Raw genomic sequence first — 19,623 nt, forward strand, 5'->3', positions numbered from 1 at the left:
CAAAAACAAGTCACCTGAACAAACTTGATATTATACGAAAGCGATTTTATCACCCGCATTCTTATTTAACAATTAAAAAATAATTCAACGCTGTTTGCACGTGCTAAACGAAAACGCGGTAAAAATAGAAATTACGCAAGCTACGTGATATGAATAACAATTTCCTAAGTTTTTTTTAATCATTCTAGTATGTATTAAAAAAAATATTACAAATACGGTTAGTAATATTATGATTCAATAATATTTCAGTGGATTTTAATTTTATTTTAGTGTTTTATAGCGTGTTAATCGTGGCAATGCCATTTCTTTTTATCTTTCGGATATTTTCATTAAAGGAGTTGTCCCAATTTCGGCCCGCAGGTTGTACGCCATATCAAAAATCAAGAAAAATCTACTGATTATGGGAAAAATATAAATAACTCTATCTAGCATATAATTTAGCCGTACAAAATCAAAAACTATTCATGAATTATCATTCTCAAATGGATACACAAGATGGTGGATGGCGTCAAATAAAAAAAAAAGATGAACCATAGACTAAACGTCAGTCGCTATCAGATTTCAATCTGTCACTCACTTCCGTCTTGTTTGTTCTGTTTGTTTTTATTGCGTTTACGCGTTTATCTGTCTGTCTCCCGAGTTCTTTTTATCAACATTTCTCTGTGACCTGGCTTTCGTTCTTGGATTGCTATCTGCCTCATCTGATGACCATGGCATGTGTTGTATGGACTTGAGACACATCGTGCGATTTGACTGTTGTTTTGATAAACATCCTCCTAGGATCCGATTGGTATGTAAACAGTTTTTAACTTAACATGTTTCTTAATTAATTTATTAATAACTAATCGTTAATTATTACTTTCTTACTGTATTAAAATCAATGATATTTGTGTTCTTTTCATGTTCTTCTGTTAAATAAATGAAGATTCCCGATACTATCAGTGTAGTGAAATGGGCCCTGAAATCATTTCTATTATTCAAAATGCCATATGCCAAAAGGTGAGCAAAAACTATATTTTTCGTGCTATAGTTTCATATAATCATATTTTTAACTGTATTATTATAACTATCTGGGGGCACGGCAGTGCCCCCGCCAAGTCGAGCGCGAAGCAAACACTGCCGTACCATCTTTACTGGAACCATTTCGCCGCATTTTCAGGCCCCTATTTGAGAACCTCTGGATAAGACTAGAACGCAGAAATTTTCGTCATCTAGTAAGCTATAATCACATACTTAAAATCCAAAATTTCATGTCTGTAGGTCATTTAGTTCCAAAGTTAAGCGAAAGCAAAGTTTCGCATTTATGACACTCACTCACTGATGATCATCAAAATAGAACTAGTACTTCCCATAAACTCACAGAGCTGAAATTTGGTACAGAGTTAGGGTTTAATGGCCACATAAAGGGAAAACTATAAAAACTAGGATAATCGAAGATCTGGAGTAACACCACATTTATAAATAATCAATACTCCTAGCGCCACACACCGTGGTGTTCGCCTGTACCGCTCACCGCTAGATGGCGCTAGCACTTTGAGCGTCGATTTTCTGCACCGCGTTGTCCAGATTTTTTTTCCTTTCTAGACCCCCCCGTCGATTAAGTTGAATATTGTGTAATTTGCATTTTATTGATTTCGTTTATTATATCGTGAGGTTTGCTAAGGTTAAGTTATTAAAACAATTTGATCTGATTCGTTGACCATTTTAAAGGTCGTTTTGAGTTTATTTGTGTAAATTGTGTTTATCGTTAAAAAAATGTCGATAATATTAAAAGACGACGTATACGTAATTATGCCACTTTCTACAAAAAGAAGTGAAATCCCACCAAAAACATTCTGTAAAAAACTAGCCAAGTCTCGATGGAGCTGTTGTTTATCTCTAAAAAGTAATGAAATCTAGACAAAGTCGTGCCAAGTCTATGGTTCCTTACTGCGATTTCTTTATTATTTATAGTTAATGTTGTGTGACTTGGCCGTCTGTCAGTCTGTTTGTTTCTGGCTCGCCTATACATAAGTATTATTGAAATACGCAGCTTTATCAAGCCTGGTGCAATGGTGTCACGGAGCACCTGGTTTTGTACCCTTCAACGGCCAAGTCACACAACATTAACTATAAATAATAAAGAAATCGCAGTAAGGAACCATAGACTTGGCACGACTTTGTCTAGATTTCATTACTTTTTAGAGATAAACAACAGCTCCATCGAGACTTGGCTAGTTTTTTACAGAATGTTTTTGGTGGGATTTATTCTTTTATAAGGTCCGGAGACGTACTCATAACCTAACAGACTATGCCAGACAGTTTAATGAAGAAAATATTTCACCACAAGTATATTTAAGTATGCATTATTAGTACTAAATAATGATAATGCATATTTTTTTAATTAATTCAGGTTGTATTAATTGGGTATTATGTAAAACATCTATTTATTGTAATGTTAATTCTGTCATTATCTTTTAGGCACCCGAAGATGGCTTAGTGTGCTATGAGTGTTGAGTAAGAGTTACATGATCTGAGATCTCTTCCGCAGCAAGAAGTTGAAGCTTACAGGAAAGCGAGAACCCTCGACAATTAATACTTGTGTATGGTGCTTAGGCTCTCTTGTTGAGACCAGAAGGCATTCTTTGCCCGAGGGACCGGAACAGGATGAAATAATTGCAAGATTTTTCCTAGAGGTAATGTTCCTTTTAAGTTATTGTTATTTTTATAAGTACCTACATATTAATATTTTTATAAATAAATAATTAAATAAGTATTAAGTTTGTATCCTTAATTATACATTTTACTCTTTTTAGATTCCATGTGGCTGGTGGCTATGTATGTTATGCGTGCTGGGTTTCAGCATGTAAAAATGTGCAAAGAGCCCGGAACTCCTCTCTGAAGGCAAACTCGTGCCATAACTACTGGGCCAGCAAGAATTAGCAACCAGGCCCTGTGTTAGTAAGGGTTGTGTATAAAGCCTCGTCATCATTCTGGAAGAAAAATATGTACTCGTACAATCACCATTGTTTGGTACTTGGGTTGGGCTCGGCTAGTGTCCTGCTATTGCTGCACCGGCCTCATTCTTGGATAATATTTTAATAAGGGAAGATGATGATTGAATAAAAACTAATGAAAATAATATAAAGCTGTTTTATTTACTAATACACCTATACATCTCTATGTGAATAACAGGTTAGTTTGATCATTGTGGGTAAAGTAGCCTGCCAGTAGGTCAGTAATGTTATCCCAAGATTTCATTCTGAATAATTAGCATTAGTTTTTCAACACAAAGAAAACGTATAACAGATTACTTCTTATCATCCCCTAAATGTTTAAAAAAATGAGATTAACACAAAATCCGGTAATAACCTATTTGACTATAGCACTGTAATAGGTTATCAAAGCAATGGATATTGGTCGACATATTAGTTTTATTGAATTGTTCTTTTGTCGATTGATTATTTTATGGCACTTTGTGGAATACATAATAATTATTCATTAGTTGTTTATTTATTTTTCTTCACATCAAGATACGACTTAATGTCAAAACTGACAGATGTCATCAAAATAACATTCGGCCACCATGATGGTTTTTGTGGTTGAGTATTGCTATTTTCTTAATAATCTTTTGTTTTGGACGAATAAACGAAGCCATTTTAAAGAAATTGAATAATAGGAAACTGTTGTAGATTTAAAAGCCCTTCTTTTTGGTAGGTGTACATGTTGTTGGCCTAGGCTCCATACATTTTGGGACAACTCCTTTCATTGATTCTACTTCTAAGACAATCATAAACTATACTATTTTCTACGAGTTAGGTACAAACACAATACTGATTAGCATACATGATATCATTCCAGTTCCAGATAAGTTTTAAATATGATTAACAATTGAAATGACGCGTAAACTTAAAGAATGGTTCATAAATATGTATTTAGCATCCAGTGTCAATGGGTTTCTATGCAAAGTTTTGAACACTGAAAATGTAATACGGAACAGTAGAACTGTAAATAATATTAGAACCTAATTGCAAAATGTACCGTAACTATTCAATGCAAATAAAAACTGTGAATTTTGAGTCAAAAACATGAGTGTTATTACAAAAAAACTTAAACGGTTAAACACGAGTTTAAAAAACGACATTTTCATACTAAATATCACCCGTTTAAATTTTTGTAACAGTCTAAATTGGTGACCCACCAAAATGTCAACGTCCTTATGAAAAAGGGTAATTAGTATTAGAGTGAATGACTATACAAATGAAGTCAAATGACAAGAGTGCATGGACCTTACCTGCCTAGCTGGTATTATAATCCTAATTTTTTTTTTTTTTTTTAATTTCTTTAACAACTTAAAGACAGTAACATTGAGACAATTACATTTAGATCTTAGCTTTAAAAACCACTAGGGTTTGATGTAAAGCTAACGAGTTTGCAGTGGGTACATTCACAATTTCACATACAATTACATAATACAGCAATATATAAAAATAATATATATATATTAGCATAATTGTAAAAAGTATTTCCTGTAATTAATAAAACGTGACAATGGTGACTAAGTTTTTTCCACCACTTCTCTCAGCACCAGCTGATAATGTTGTCCCGAAGGTCAAGCTATATTTGGGACATGCTTAGATTAATAAAACCTAGATGGATAGTCTTCATACAAACGCTTCGTCAAGAGTGAGGCAAAAATCTTATGTCATTAGTGTCAATTTTGTTGGGGAGTGTAGACAGTGAAGGCGATTTTCCCGAAAGTAGGGAAATTTTTAATACGTTTTTAATTATGTTATAATTAACAAAAACAAAACGCATCATGTACTTACTTATTTATTGAATTCAAAGTACCTACCTAATAACAATAAGATAAATCGACTTAAAAGTCTCTATTTCATAAAAAAGGAAGTGTATTTGTACGGCGAACAATTGGGAAAAAAAATTTCTTGTTACTGGTATCATTCCCGTATTTAATTTTTGAAAGCCAAATTCAAGCAAAATACGCGTCGAATTGTAGTACTTACTTATGAAATGTAACACTGGTCACTTTCTTTCGTTTTTCTGATGTATTTTAGACATCCTTTCACATCACAAACCGTTTTAATTAATTAAAATTCGTCGGACGTGTTTCCCAATTTTTCACTTTGACAGTTCATGTGACGTTTACGGGTGAGCCGTGCCGGCTCCCTAAAAACTGCCTCACCTTTTGTGCACTGACTATCTATCTAGGTTTTATTAATCTAAGGGGACATGTAAATGTGCCTCGAAAAGGGCCAACATACTAATAAAGAATTTGAATTTGACAATGCTATAAAAATGACATCACGACTGAAATTAAATTGTTTTCAGACGTGCCAAAGGCAATGTCATGAAAGCGATTCTTTCAAACTGCGCCTAACCTCGCTCCCTTTTCGTGGGTGACACGCGAAATCCGTATAAGGTTACAAGCGGCACATTTAATTATACCCACGGTTATTTGATATTGGAATTTATTTTACCTATTCTGAATGAATAAAGTCTCATAATTATTCGTATTTTACATTTTTATATGCTGTACAAGCTAGAGAAGGGCACACGAAAATCGTTGATCTTTTAAAATTCTTTCTACATTGACTTTTGTTCTCGCTATCAATTATGTAGATAATTTATTGAAGATTCATAGACAATGTATGACAAAAATTGGCATGTATTCGATACCGTAGCGTAGTAATAGTGGTATATCAATTCACATACACACATCAAGGTCTTACGGCGGTTAAAATTATCGCTTACATAAAAATGCACCACATGTCTACACCTACAGGTTAAGAACAGGTGGCGAGCGTTATCTTTAGTCAAAACAAACATTAATACATTCCTACCCACATCGCATTTAAAAATTATACTTTTGATTAAAGTTTTGAACTGATTGTTCCAATTCGAAAAATTCAATACTACAAGATAGCAAAATAATATGAAGTATTTACTATTTACCCTCGCTGGCCGAATATCACTAGGCATAGTCAATCCATTCAGTAACACGACACCAACAAATCACACATCACATAACGTCATGGGCTACACTAATCACAAAGACAGCACTGATGAACAAAATTCACTAAAACCATTGCTTTTCGTCAACGATTAGGAACTTTTTCGTGCACAAACTAGAAGCACTCACGCGCACGACCTGCTGGTGCGAGTTACTGTCGCGAAATGTCAGTACTCAGTTGACGTCGATGGTACCCGAGCGCTTCCTCGATTCAAAAAAAATATGGGTATTTAAAATTTGAAAATGGAACTATTCCGTGTCCGGGTGGTGATAAAAACTCGTAAAAAGCACCCGCGAAGATGTGATGAATGGCCACGATGCTCGCGGACCGTGGCCGCTTTGTTTTTTGTTCGAGTTAATAGAAAGCCATAATCGCCACTTGTTTGCTGAGAACAAACAGCATCTGTGCTGCCAACCGCCAAGAATGCTTGGCGAATATTTGTATCGGGTTGCGCTTGGGAACGTAGGCGTAAACAGTTCATTTGATAAGGTTGTTTACGTCAAGTTTGTGGTGTTATTTGAAACGATGATGAGTTAAGCGAATTCTAGGACATACACCTGTGCTACTTGAAGCTCAATTTGCACTTGAAGAAGCATAAATGAGTTTTATGGTAAAACATAATATTAAAAACTATTAACAGAATGACAGATGGACATAATGTTTGATTAATTTCTTCATTAGTGCAAAACGCTGGGCAGGGATTGTAATAAATAATGATATTTACGATATTGCTATGACAGTTTTATGAGATGAAAAAAAATCTTGTTTGGAAAACAAAAAGCAATATAGTAGTGTTAGAAAAGTAGCCTATCGTTTGTTATTTTCTCGTGTGATCATAGAATGACCTAGATTTAGTTCGACCTAGATATACTTTATTTATCGCGCACCCTCGGAACTGAAGGTATTTCTATTCTCGAGATGATATTAGCCCAGTCACACGGAAACACATATTGGATCTCGCTATAAAAAACCATAATAAGTCGAATCGAATTAATTGCTGTTTATGTCTACCTTTAATATCAGAGTATAATTTTCATCTCCTTTTTTATAAAGGCTGGACGAGCAATGGTAAAAAAATTAATTTAAAGTTTCATGAAAAAGAAATGAATGAATGACCCGAACTACCTGAGCGTATTCTCAAAAGTTCTACGGGAAAAAGCATTTTAATTTTCCTCAATTTGAAACTTGAAACGTAATAAAAATCTTTAATAACGATCAAGCGACAAAAGCCAAATACCTAGTGACAATAACATGACGAAATCCAAATTCTCAAGATGATATAATTATCTTCTACGTGAGAAGGTTTTTTTTTTAATTTGAACTTTCGGGTCCGTGGCCGAGTCCCCCAGTGTTCGACGCACCCGTGGTCGACGCCCCCGATTTAAATTAATTTAATATCATATTTTTCGGCTTTTTCACTAAGTACAATCAACGAAATGTAATGAAAAATATAATAATTTTGTTATTATTACAAAAATTAAAATGTTGTATTTAATTTTTGGTTATAAATCCCAACTAATATTATAAATGCGAAAGTAACTCTGTCTGTCTGTCTGTCTGTCTGTCTGTTACGCTTTCCCGCTTAAACCTCGCAACCGATTTTGATGAAATTTGGCATAGAGATAGTTTGAGTCCCGGGAAAGAACATAGGATAGTTTTTATCCCGGTTTTTGAAACAGGGACGCGCGCGATAAAGTTTTTCTGTGACAGACAAAATTCCACGCGGGCGAAGCCGCGGGCGGAAAGCTAGTTATACATAATTCTTCCTGCGTGCAGTTGTTTGGGCACGCAGGCCACGACATCATGTGCGTCATCGGCTGGGGAACACAACTACACTTGCATTCCAAGTTTGAGCCATCCCAGAAACCCCACGTTTACGCGTGATACCGTGACAATATGGGATAAATTTTTAAGTGTTATCTTAAAAATTGTTATTACACAAAATCCTAAAACATTCAAACGTTGTATCTATTTGGTCTTAGCGCTGGACGCAGGCCGCTACCAACCGAGTAACATGGAAAGCATTGGGGGAGGCCTATGTTCAGCAGTGGACGTCCTATGGCTGAGATGATGATGATGATGATGATCTATTTGGTAATCATTGCCACTGAAAAGTTATTTTTAGTAACGTATCAAAAAGGCACATCATATCTCCCAACTTTACCGCACAGTTGATCACATTCGCCATTGCTATAATCCCATAACGCCCACAAAAGGGTCTCCTTACCCTAGCTTTGAGGTATTTGATGGATGGATCAGGCAATGTGGTGGAAAATTGGAACGCGTATTCACGCTATCTCGAATATGAGGTGGTAATTTGACTGATAGACAAATACGATGCGCTTTACCTTATGTAGCTTTAGTTTCATTAAGCAGGTTTTTATTAATTATTCTGCAAGCTGGAATCAAGATTTATAATGTTTTTTCTTTGGATATTGATGAATATATGGAAACACTGGTTACTGATCCTGCAAGTGCTTCACGAGCTTTATCAAACGGTATCATATGTTACAGAATAAACTGGACCTATCAGAAAATTCAAATTTTTACAGCTTCCATATTAAAAGGACGGCACTTAGCTAACAATGTTAGATGTGTTAAATAATTTAATAAAGTACATAATACATCAATAAAATAAACTCTATAAAATTATTTTATTCTTATAATAAACTCTATAAAATTCTTTTAAAGGTTGTTTATCAAGTGAGATGCTTTTCTTTACATAGAACGAGCATGCAAATAGCTAAAGATGGCAACAATATTCCAACAAAAATGTGGCCTAAAATTAGGAGTTAGCTAAATACTTACTTATCTATACTTACTTACTATCTATACTTCTATACTAATCTATATGTTACGGTCAAAGTGATAAATGTGAAAATTATGAATAATCGCCGGTTATTATGAATAATTACCGCATGATTTGGTAAATGTGATTAATATGAGGTAATTTATGTGTGTATAAAACTAAATAGGCGGCTTAGGGGTGGCCCAAGGGCCACCCCCGCCGCACCTTAACCTATTTTTCACTTTAAATCAAAACATTATGTTATAGGCATCATGGAAAAGTAATATTATGCAAGAAACATTCCAAACTCATTATGCCAAATTATATTAATATATGATATCAAAACGTTCAAAAGTTTGTCTGTACACGAGCACGTACACAAAATGTTGTTCTCTTTTATGAAATTTGTTAGTACTAAGGTTGAATTATGAAATTAAATGTGATTAATTTATCACTTTTACCGCGACTGTCGGTAATTATTCATAATAACCGGTTATTATTAATAATTTTCAATTTATCACATTAACCGTAACATATATACTTATATTATAAATGCGAAAGTAACTCTGTCTGTCTGTCTGTCTTGCTTTCACGCCTAAACCACTGAACCGATTTTGATAAAATTTGGCATAGAGATAGGTTGAGTCCCGGGAAAGGACTTACTTAGGATAGTTTTTATCCCGGTTTTTGAAATAGGCACCCGCGCGACAAAGTTTTTCTGTGACAGACAAAATTTCACGCGGGCGAAGCCGCGGGCGGAAAGCTAGTACTTTTATAATTTCAACTTTTATTTGTAGTTAGTTAAATGTAGAGAGAGTAGAGTTATTTTAAAGACTGGTTATTTAATTGTTATTATACAGAGTGTTTGGCGGAAAGGTAGACAAACTTCGTGGGTTTATAGATAGGGACGTCGCGGGCACAACTAGTTCGTTAATAAACATTTTTGTGCCTGACTGTACATTTAATTAAAAATTGCTTCAAATCAAATTTCACTGACCGGGAGCGTCGACCACGGGTGCGTCGAACACTGGGGGACTAGGCCACGGACCCGAACTTTCTTCTTCTCGAAAAAGTTGTTGCATTTGCGCAGTACCTACAAATCCTACAATCAATCCTTTTTTGGATCAAACACCAATGGGTCCCCCCGAATATTGATTTTAAAAATGCACATCCTATTGTTACGGTGATGTAACAAGTCATCAGGTTATCAGCTTATCACTTTCACCTCGGAGGCTGAAGGATAACGCAGACAGCCGGGTTCCAGCTGATAAGACATCGCCTCCTCATTGGCTGATTCAACTGCCAGTAAATTGATAGTTGAAGAGCTATTGGAAATTGATAGACACTTTTCAGTAAATAAGATTTTCAAGGTCTAATTAATGGTTACTTATTATGTGTCCTTCTGAAGCTTCTGGAGTGGAGACCACGTGCCGGAAAACGCAGCGTGGGACGTCCAGTCGTCCACCCACCCACAAGGTGGACCGACAGCCCCATAAAGTTAGCAGGAACAAAGGCCTATGTTCAGCAGTCCCGTGGCTGAAATGATGAGAATGTGGTTATTTTCAGTGTACTTATACGTCTCAACATATACGCCAGCCCTGCAATTGGAAAAGAGGTGGTGCGGAAGAAACTCAAGTCAACTTCTTGTTTATTGAACGAATACAATTTGTACAAGATATGTTCAAATATATGCCAGCTAAGCTGTTAAAGTTCATTTAAATGGTCATTACCTATATTAGAATTCAATTTTCGCCGGTTATCAGGTTTGGAAACATAATTGACTGAATCCAAACGTATTCGTACCTATCAGTAATTTTCTTTTGAACATAAATTGAGCAATCTTTAACTTATAGCACATCATGCTACAATAGCCATCTTATACAGCATCAGTAATTATAGCAATTTTGCAACAAACTTACTCTGTTCTATCGACTGTACCTGCCCTTAAGTTAATTGCGTTACCCCAGCAACGCTTGCGACTAAATGGTGTTACCCAGTTCTCGGCACGGTATTTAGGGCACTTATTTTAAGTTCTCGAACATGTTTATCTGTCATACAGATAGAATGAGCGCGCAGTGACTTCTGAAGATCAGTAGGTCACGTATTGTTGACTTGACACTGATGAGGATGTAACAGAATCTAAGTGGATAAGCTAATGAGCTGTATATCTTTCTAGTTTACTTGAAGGTTTTATGTGTACTAATTAAAAAACAATCGGTAACTGTAACTATAGCAACCGTAATTTGACTTCAAAAATGAAAATATTTTTTTAAAGCAAGGTTGTGTTGTGGACCCACTTAAAAAACATAATTATGGCACTTAAAATGCCTTTACGCCCGTATTCACAAACAATGCTTAAGTGAAGCAGCAAATCGAACACATAGCGGTGATTGGTTCATGTGTCACCCTGTGCGTCCACGCGCACTGTGAGACCTCATAGTAATGTTTGTGAATACGGGCGATAATCTTATTAATACGGACACGATGTTTACTTGTCTGCACCTTCTAAAGGTTGGCAACGCTTCGTGCCAAACATTTTGCAAGTGTTAGGTGCGATAAACAAATCTCACACTATAGTATGTAGAACGTTCGAGAAAAAAATATCTGTTGCAACACAAAGATGGTTTGTTACAAATACACTGTACTTGAACCAAAATGTTATGACTCACAGATCATAAAAATGCAATAAATCATCGAAATGTGAACCCGTTATCATGGGGGTTAGGTACCTACGTAACTTTATAGGTGACAATAAAAGATAATGAAATTGAAAACTGTTCACTTGTATATCTTGTTATTATAAAAACAACAATGCCATTAAACCAGTGATAAATATAATTAAAATAATCAAGTCCAGGATTTTAAATGTGCATTGTGGTGCCCTTATAGGGAAATGTGTAATTAAAATCCTCTATTATAAAACGATTCCCTTTTCAGAGCATTTTATAGTAAATTAATATCGAATACATAAAAATACCCGTGTTATTACGTCATTATTAATAAATATTGAACTTCTACACCACGATTACATTTTCTAACATGAAAGGACCTAATCGCCATGCTATCAGCAAGAGCAATTAAAACTTATAAACAGAAACCTGTGGAATTACGTAATCAAATAAACTAATTGCAAACGACGAATCGCTCAAAAGCAATCATTACGCTAACGACCAAGAAATTAATCAATTCACTTTTAACTGTGCTACAAATTGGTTCGCGAGAAACTTGGAATTCATTGAAATTAATTACTTCTTACCTTATCGCCGTCTGTCGGGAGGGTTCCATAGCCGTACCAGCTCCTGGCTGCCTTCAATCTAGGTTCTTCTCTGGGAGAGAGGAGGCCGCTGCCCCACCGGACCAGGCCTTCGGCGACAGCTGCCACGCTAGGCGTCCCAGGGCTCCCATTCGGGGAGTTCGGGGACGCCAGCCCCTTTTCTGCAACGGGGGGCAACGTCGGCCTCGCACATCCCGTCCTCCGCTCATAAATCCTCTTGCAAGGCTCCTCCGACTCAGTCTCAAGGAACCCTTTCTTATCACTCCCCCTCTTAACCTCCGACACCCTCTTCACATCCTGATTCCCCGGTTTCTTCTCCGAGTCCCTGCGCTTCGCGCTTTCGTTGGACTCCTGTCGGCATAGCAACGTTTTCTTCAAGCTCTCACTGGAGTCCTGTTTCGCGAGCTGGGCCTTCTTATCGGCTGGTTTCTTCTCATCTTTGGACAGGAGAGCCCTTTTCAGACTATCAGTGGAGTCCTGTTTGTGGATGAGTTTCCTTGGGCACTCGGTGTTGAGGGAGTCTGTTGTTTTGGAGATGAGGAGTTTGGGGTAGTCGTAGGTGGCATGATCTGTGGTGGGGGGGTTGAGTTCCAATGAGCGGCGGTTCTTGCGTTTGTCCGCGGGGGCGATCTGCGCCTTGGCGGGGAGTAGCCGCCGGGGCAGCAGGCTGCGGTGATCAGCGAGGGGCGACTCCGGTCGCAACATGTCTGCCGGCGGGACTCCTCGGCCGCTCGCAGCTAGCCTGCAACAATCGATACATCGGTTAGGAGATCAAGTTTAATCGAGATACCGTTATCCATTTCCGAAGATGGTTGGGGCCCGCCTGTTTGACATGGTATAATTCACAAATAATGATAAATGGAGAAGACGCGGAATTACTGTAATGGTAATAAAAATGAACTTCGTTTAAGATTTTAAAATTTTCCGATCGTTTAACGGGATTTCACAAAAGAAGGCAGTACGGAAGAATATTGAGTTTTAACCAAGTCGTAGTAAATTAGTATGTAAAGTACAGTCACTAAAACATATATCGATATTCGATAACTACTCTCAACTGGTTTGACTTTCATAAATACAACCGATCAATATTATGGTAATAAATATAAATTGTTGAAATTTCACACGGTATCATGCATCGGGTGAGTGTGATAAGTCCTATCAATAAGGCGGAGCGTGTGAAAAGTGTCAACAGATGATAAGGCGTCATATGATTACAAGTGCGGATCCACGAACAAACGTCATAAGCGATTTTTAAACATAAGGTCTGGGTTATCTGTCAACGAAATTTCTTTGCCACTCGAAAATCTGTTGTAACGGAATGAACACTGAAGTGATATTTGAATGACAATGTGTGATAACATTTCCCTATCTCCGTGTGGTGCAAAATATGTGTGGCCTTATCAGACGCGCTCAGTAAATAGAACTGTAGCAAATTTAATTTACACCAGTTAGTTCGTTTATCAATGAGATAATAGGACTGTAGGAGTGTAGGTCTGCTTAGATTTTGCGTTCTTCAAATACGATATTAGGATAATAATATTTAAATCAGTTATTTTTTTAAAGGACAATGTTCGTTCTCCATACATTGTTCGCCGTTAGATCAACAGTGCCGAAATAATACTTTCTAGGTTCTAAATGACACAAATCTTTATGTAAGAACAATTATTCCTGGCGGACCAATTCTATAAACTTATTGATAGCAATATTGTTATCATAACCTCTTACTTACTAGTATTGTATTATATTATTTTATGCACATCGATTTGGGAGATGTTCTGTATTGTAGTTGTCGCAGCCAAATTGTATTATAATATTGGACGGGTTTTGGAAATAGCTCGGCGTTCCACTTTTATGATTTACTTACTTACATTTTGCACGTAAATAAATAACATGAATCCTATGTTTACTTTCCACTATTGACATTTAACACGTGACTTACCAAATTAACTATCTCCATGGTTACCGTCTTAGTCTATGCATGACCAGGGATTGAACAACTTTTAATTGAATATTATTAACAATTCTCGATAATTATTATCGATTGAAAAATATTCGGTATTTGAATCGAAAGATATATTCAATTTTATCAATATCAAAATATTCAATTTTAATAATAAAATAAATATTATTTACTACCACCTATGAAATGTTCTAAAAATTGCCTGGAGCGCTCCCCCAATCCTGGGTTTTCCCTTTCCAAGCTGAGAGGATATCATTTTGGTTCTATCGATACATTATAAAGGTACTTAATATTTGAAATGTATTACCAATTATTGTTATAAGCATTTTGAGCGAATAAAACTTTCAATTCTATTAGAACTTTAGACATTTCTCTCACTTTAAGCGGCATTGGATTTTTCATCGGATTTTGAAACTGTAACAGATATATTAACGATGATCCCATATTGTTGTCATTGTCTATATCAGTGTTATGATCACAATTCTTTTTATTTTATTCATGACCTTCGACCAGTTGGACACATTAGATAGCTTCTTGTAGTATCGTGCAATATATTTTTAACTTTTAATTAAAATCTAGTCATACTGTAGCAATTTGGACGATTTATTTTATTTACAAGATCGGTATCTTATTGTCTATGATGACCGCAGTCAACATCACTATTACATGGATTCCTAACAATGAAGTACGGCATTGCCTTGTGCCGATTTTACATAGATTTTATCGACACAAATTATGGAACTTCATAGGATATGGAGCAGGCCACGCCCTAAAATGTCCGGATGTCGTCATAGTATTATGGAATACATATAAAATACTTTTATTATTTCATTTTCTAATCCTCAAGTGTCCGTTACAATCTAATTAATATTTAAGTATTCAAAAAGTAAGAGATTAATTTTGATACTTTACTGCTGTGCCCAGGAATCTAAGGCGGTTTCTGACAATGTCCTTTGTTTTTATAACTATTGCAGAAAGATCAATATGATTCAAAGTATTTTAGGCGAACTGTTGATACCGACAGGATATCATTTAATATGATAAAAATAGATACCACGTTTATTGCACACGTTTCTGTGTGAATTATGAATAAAGCCGAAATTTTCCTCTCCGTTACGTCATTTATTTATATAGAAAACATGAACTAACCGAGATTGGGCACGCCAAAGCGTTTGTTAATAACTAGGATGTTGTCCAATTATGTTAAATCATCGACATACACAATACGAGTACCTAACTACCTACAATGAGGAAAATCATTCCTTTATGGGTAACAAAACTTAACCTTTCTTATACGGTGTCGCACACGACACCAGATTATATTTCTATTGTGTCTATAATACAATGAATAGACTGTAAAAATCATTCAATAAGTAACGTTTTCGATCTGGTGAAGTTCGCGGGAGGTGCCTGGATGCGGACGGCGCAGGACCTGTTTTTGTGGAAAACCTTGGGGGAGGCCTTTGTCCAGCAGTGGACGTCTTTCGGCTGAAACGAACGAACGTGCGAATAATCGTTTTAGCCAAATGAGGTCCACTGCTGGACAAAGGCATCCCCCAAGGATTTAAATAACGGTCCTGCGCTGCCAATAGGTAGGTATGTATATATAAAATAATATTCGTGCCACCAGAATTCTATAAATAGTTTAGATAAATAAACAAATATATATTATTTGGATAATAGAAATGCAATTACTTCTGACCTGGCCTTGACCCGATCATCAACGGTGTGCTATTTTAAGGCTTGTGTTGTTTTTCCAACTTATGGCCATTCCCATATTAGTATTTTATGTTAATTCATAAATAAGTATAGTCGGACAGAAATACATACTTCAAAAGAAATAAGCTAACTGTGAGAACGTGTAATATTTTTACTAACATCTACAAATTTTTGAGTAAATTATTGAGGAGAAGTATTGGAAAAAGTACTAAATTAAATTAAAAATAAACAAAGTGACGGGTTCAGAAATAAATTATATATCTGTAGGGCTAAAGACAAACGGGAAGTCACTATTGATAACCCATTTTGAACAATAGTAGTATACGAAGTACGCAGCACGAACACACTTAAGCAAACATAATGTTCTGCCTATTAATACCGGCAGCAATTCTGGAAAATTACAGCTTTATGCGTCCTTTGTCACCGGCCTATTGTAATAATGCCTTGCGAATACTGAGGGTACAGCTCTGAAAGAACAACCAGCTCAATTACTACTTCTCTATTACACACACACACAGCTGCAACTCCTCTAGAATCTACTATATCTACTGATGAACCGTATACAAAACACACGGCACTGAAGTGACATCTCAATGTCTTGGAGTGTATTGCAACAAAATTAGCTAGAATTATGAAATTTATTGAAGTCCAAAAATGGCCAATCATCAGATAAAAATTCCTTTACAAAATATTAACTAATTTTGTAGGCCTATACAGATCTGAGTAAAAAGAGCAATGGCTTTCTTTGTCCCGAATTAAGACAGCAAAAGATTTGCGTTCCAAAAGTGCCAGAATGAAAAGAATTTGATCGAGGCACATCACCCGATACAGACCCCAAAAAATAACGGAGAATACCGGCAGTTGTACTGCCATTGGCAATCGCATCTTATTTACGATTGACCTTTCAGCGGGCGACCGAGAAAGTGCGCATCTGTGCTGTGCTGACTTTCCTCGTCGGCATATGCAAACGAGGGCTGATTATTTCGCATCACTTACCGACCCCGTGGTTATACCGTATGTGCGCCATTAAATAATCCCAGCCTTTGATGAATGACAATATGGGTGCGAGGGAATTTTAATACAAGCCTTGTTCGCACTAGTCGAGTAATTTAGTAGCTAAAGGTGTCTTAAGACCACAATTTTAGTCAAGTAAGTTACTAAATTGTTTAGTCGAGCCAATCCATTTTGTTAAATTTTGACAGGATTTTGACAGGCGAGAAAGTTCATATAAATACGCTAATCGCGTCTTGTAATCTATACTTGACCAAAGTGCGAACTGTTTTTTTTTATCTACAACGAGGAAGGTCTTGGCATGTATCTCTCATTTGATGGTAAGTGATGGTAAGTAAGCGACTAGTTTAGTTATTTTTAGTAGCGAGTGACTCTACAAGTCCGAACAAGGCTTTCTGCCTCTGAAACATCAAACGTTCGATTCAGACTCAAAGGCAGTAGAGAGGAAGGAGGAGGAAAACATGGTTGATAAATTATTTGCTTTAATTTATAGAAGGTGTTGTAATGTGTTGTTAAAATAATGAATTTGAATGACTTCTCATACATGGTCAATTTGCTTTGGGTCTGACTCTGATGGCGTCTTGAAACCTACTTAATGCCAAAAGACAACTCTACGGAATCCGTGAAAAAACCAAAGATAATCAATTTGGTACTTGCAAAAGAAATTCCATCAAATAACTTAGTTGCCATTGACAGAAAAACAAATAAAAAAACCCAATTGTGATTAGTGTTGACATGTATGTAATGCAACATCAAATTGGAAGGTATCGTCATTCGTCATTAAAGATGATATAATACGTCAAATAATTTTAAGTTAACCAACTTTTAGGTAATTGGTTGTATAAGAGTTCTTCCTTAAATTGTTACTACAAGTGTATCTAACTTTTGATCAATTAATGTAAAGGACTTTTCAATACAAAATATACAAAATATTACGTCGCGTGCAGTAGGAAAAATACCTAATTAAATACAAATAATATGTAACACACTGGATAATAAATAACTTATTGTTATTAGTAAAAGTTTCTCTTAAGTTATTAGTATTAGCAGTATTAGTTTGATAGTTGAACATTTTACGTTTGTGACCAACTGCTTTAGAAAATAGATCATTAGATATTTACAATGCATTAAGCGACAACGCTAGACAATCACATGATTGTCTCAGATCACATCCGTTAGCTATAAAATCTCGGTGAGCAAGTGAGCAGTGATCGTTAGAGAACCATTTGCAATCCGGCTAGGGTTGCCAGGTCTTTTGGAGACAAAAGCCGGACTCGGTGCTTAATTTTTTTTTTCTTTTTTATGTGACAGGAGGCAAACGAGCAGACGGATCACCCGATGGTAAGTGATTACCGTCGCCCATAGACAACCGCAGACCCAGGGGCGTTACAGGTGCGTTGCCGGACATACCTTTTTTGAAATGTGCAATTAGTATCATAGCTCATGAGTGAGTACTATCCACGTCCGTCCAACATCCTGATACGCGCATGTGTGTATTCTGTGGCTCAACTTTCGACTGGCGCGGCAGCCACATAAAGCCTAACAAAAGCCGGACAGGCCGGACAAGAGAATAATTTGCCGGACAAGTCCGTAAAAAGCCAAACATGTCCGGCTAAACAGCCGGACACTTGGCAACCCTAAATCCGGCGCCATTGTTTTGTCGCATCAGTGTGAAACATCTCCGCATTGATGCAGTTTAGTAGAAGAAAGCCATTTGAAATGTCCGTGATAAAAGAGATTACTATTGAAGTTAACCATGCGATTGACGGGTTATTTTTACCAACGGAGAAACTCTTGGTCTGCATAACTCGATGTTGTTGGAGTTGGTAACGAGCTTTATCTGGAATTCTCAATCACAGAGGAATCCTCTGCCAAAGAAGATCTGGAAGACTCCTTTGAACTGAGAATATGTGGTTATCTTCTCAGACCACATCGTCACACTAAGCTTGGTAAAATAATAATTCAGGAAGAAAAGCAAAAAATTTACTGAAGACGACCTAGGACTAGGATCTGTCAAAGCTACCTTTTCGTGCTTATTTGACAAATTGGTAGCAATTGTTGATAACAGAAAACAATAAAATAATTACGAAGACACTTCTCAAATAGCTCTCAATAAGCCGGTTTTCTAGTTGAAAAAATTTCTAGATCCAGAGAATTTGTAACTACTAGAAAAAACAGAGCTTACTGTAAAAACTAGTTTTATCCACGTTATATTTCGTACCAATGTTTTCTCAAAGTAACTTGGAGCATTATGATTATATCTGTCTACAACATGCCAAATTCAAAGAACCAGTTTTGCAAATCATAACAATGGGGTTGCCACATGAAAACTGGAACCTGCGACAGATTCGGCTGTTGAAATGTCTTGAGAAAGATAAGGGGGAGTTGAAACAATACTATAATTGATTTACGTTATGCCGGTTATGCTTAGTATGCTTGCAACAGAACACCTTCCGCCAGATTGACACTGACAACTTGTGCAAGACTTGCAGTAAAGTTTGAAGTTAAACTAACTACCGGAGGATACAACTTGGGCAATATTGTGCGTTTATTCAAACATAGATAATTTAATGAAAAAGGGCTACTATAAAGTCGATGATTATTTAAAAGATAAAAATGTTTGGGATGCGTTACTGCCTAGCTCGCATAAATATTTATAACTTTGTACATTTTAAAGCCTGTAAACCTTTGAAAAAGAGACTGACAATAATGACTGAGTTTCTTGCACTGCTTCTTCTCAGAAATGGCCCATTTATTGTCCTGAAGCAGTGGTAGGGTTAATACTGGGACGTGTAAAAGTGCTTTTTTTAAGCCTATTTACAGAAATAAATGAGTTTTATGAGTTTTTTAGACTTGTAGC

At 36.3% G+C, this 19,623-nt stretch overlaps 1 protein-coding gene and 1 long non-coding RNA gene across 2 annotated transcripts in view; one reads left to right on the forward strand and one right to left on the reverse strand.

Annotated features, from left to right (window-relative positions):
* Positions 1-19,623, reverse strand: part of LOC135077256 (uncharacterized) — a 69,662-nt gene that overhangs the window by 34,590 nt on the left and 15,449 nt on the right. The window contains exon 2 of the mRNA XM_063971793.1: positions 12,056-12,815. Coding sequence (XP_063827863.1) covers positions 12,056-12,778 — 723 coding nt within the window. The 5' untranslated portion in view covers positions 12,779-12,815. The remainder of the gene's footprint in view (positions 1-12,055; positions 12,816-19,623) is intronic.
* Positions 2,249-3,121, forward strand: LOC135077211 (uncharacterized). Its single transcript, XR_010258428.1, has 3 exons — positions 2,249-2,338; positions 2,461-2,675; positions 2,796-3,121. It is a non-coding gene; the product is annotated as an uncharacterized LOC135077211 (long non-coding RNA).

This window comes from Ostrinia nubilalis, chromosome 13 (assembly GCF_963855985.1).
Source record: "Ostrinia nubilalis chromosome 13, ilOstNubi1.1, whole genome shotgun sequence".
In the NCBI taxonomy this organism is placed as follows: domain Eukaryota; kingdom Metazoa; phylum Arthropoda; class Insecta; order Lepidoptera; family Crambidae; genus Ostrinia; species Ostrinia nubilalis.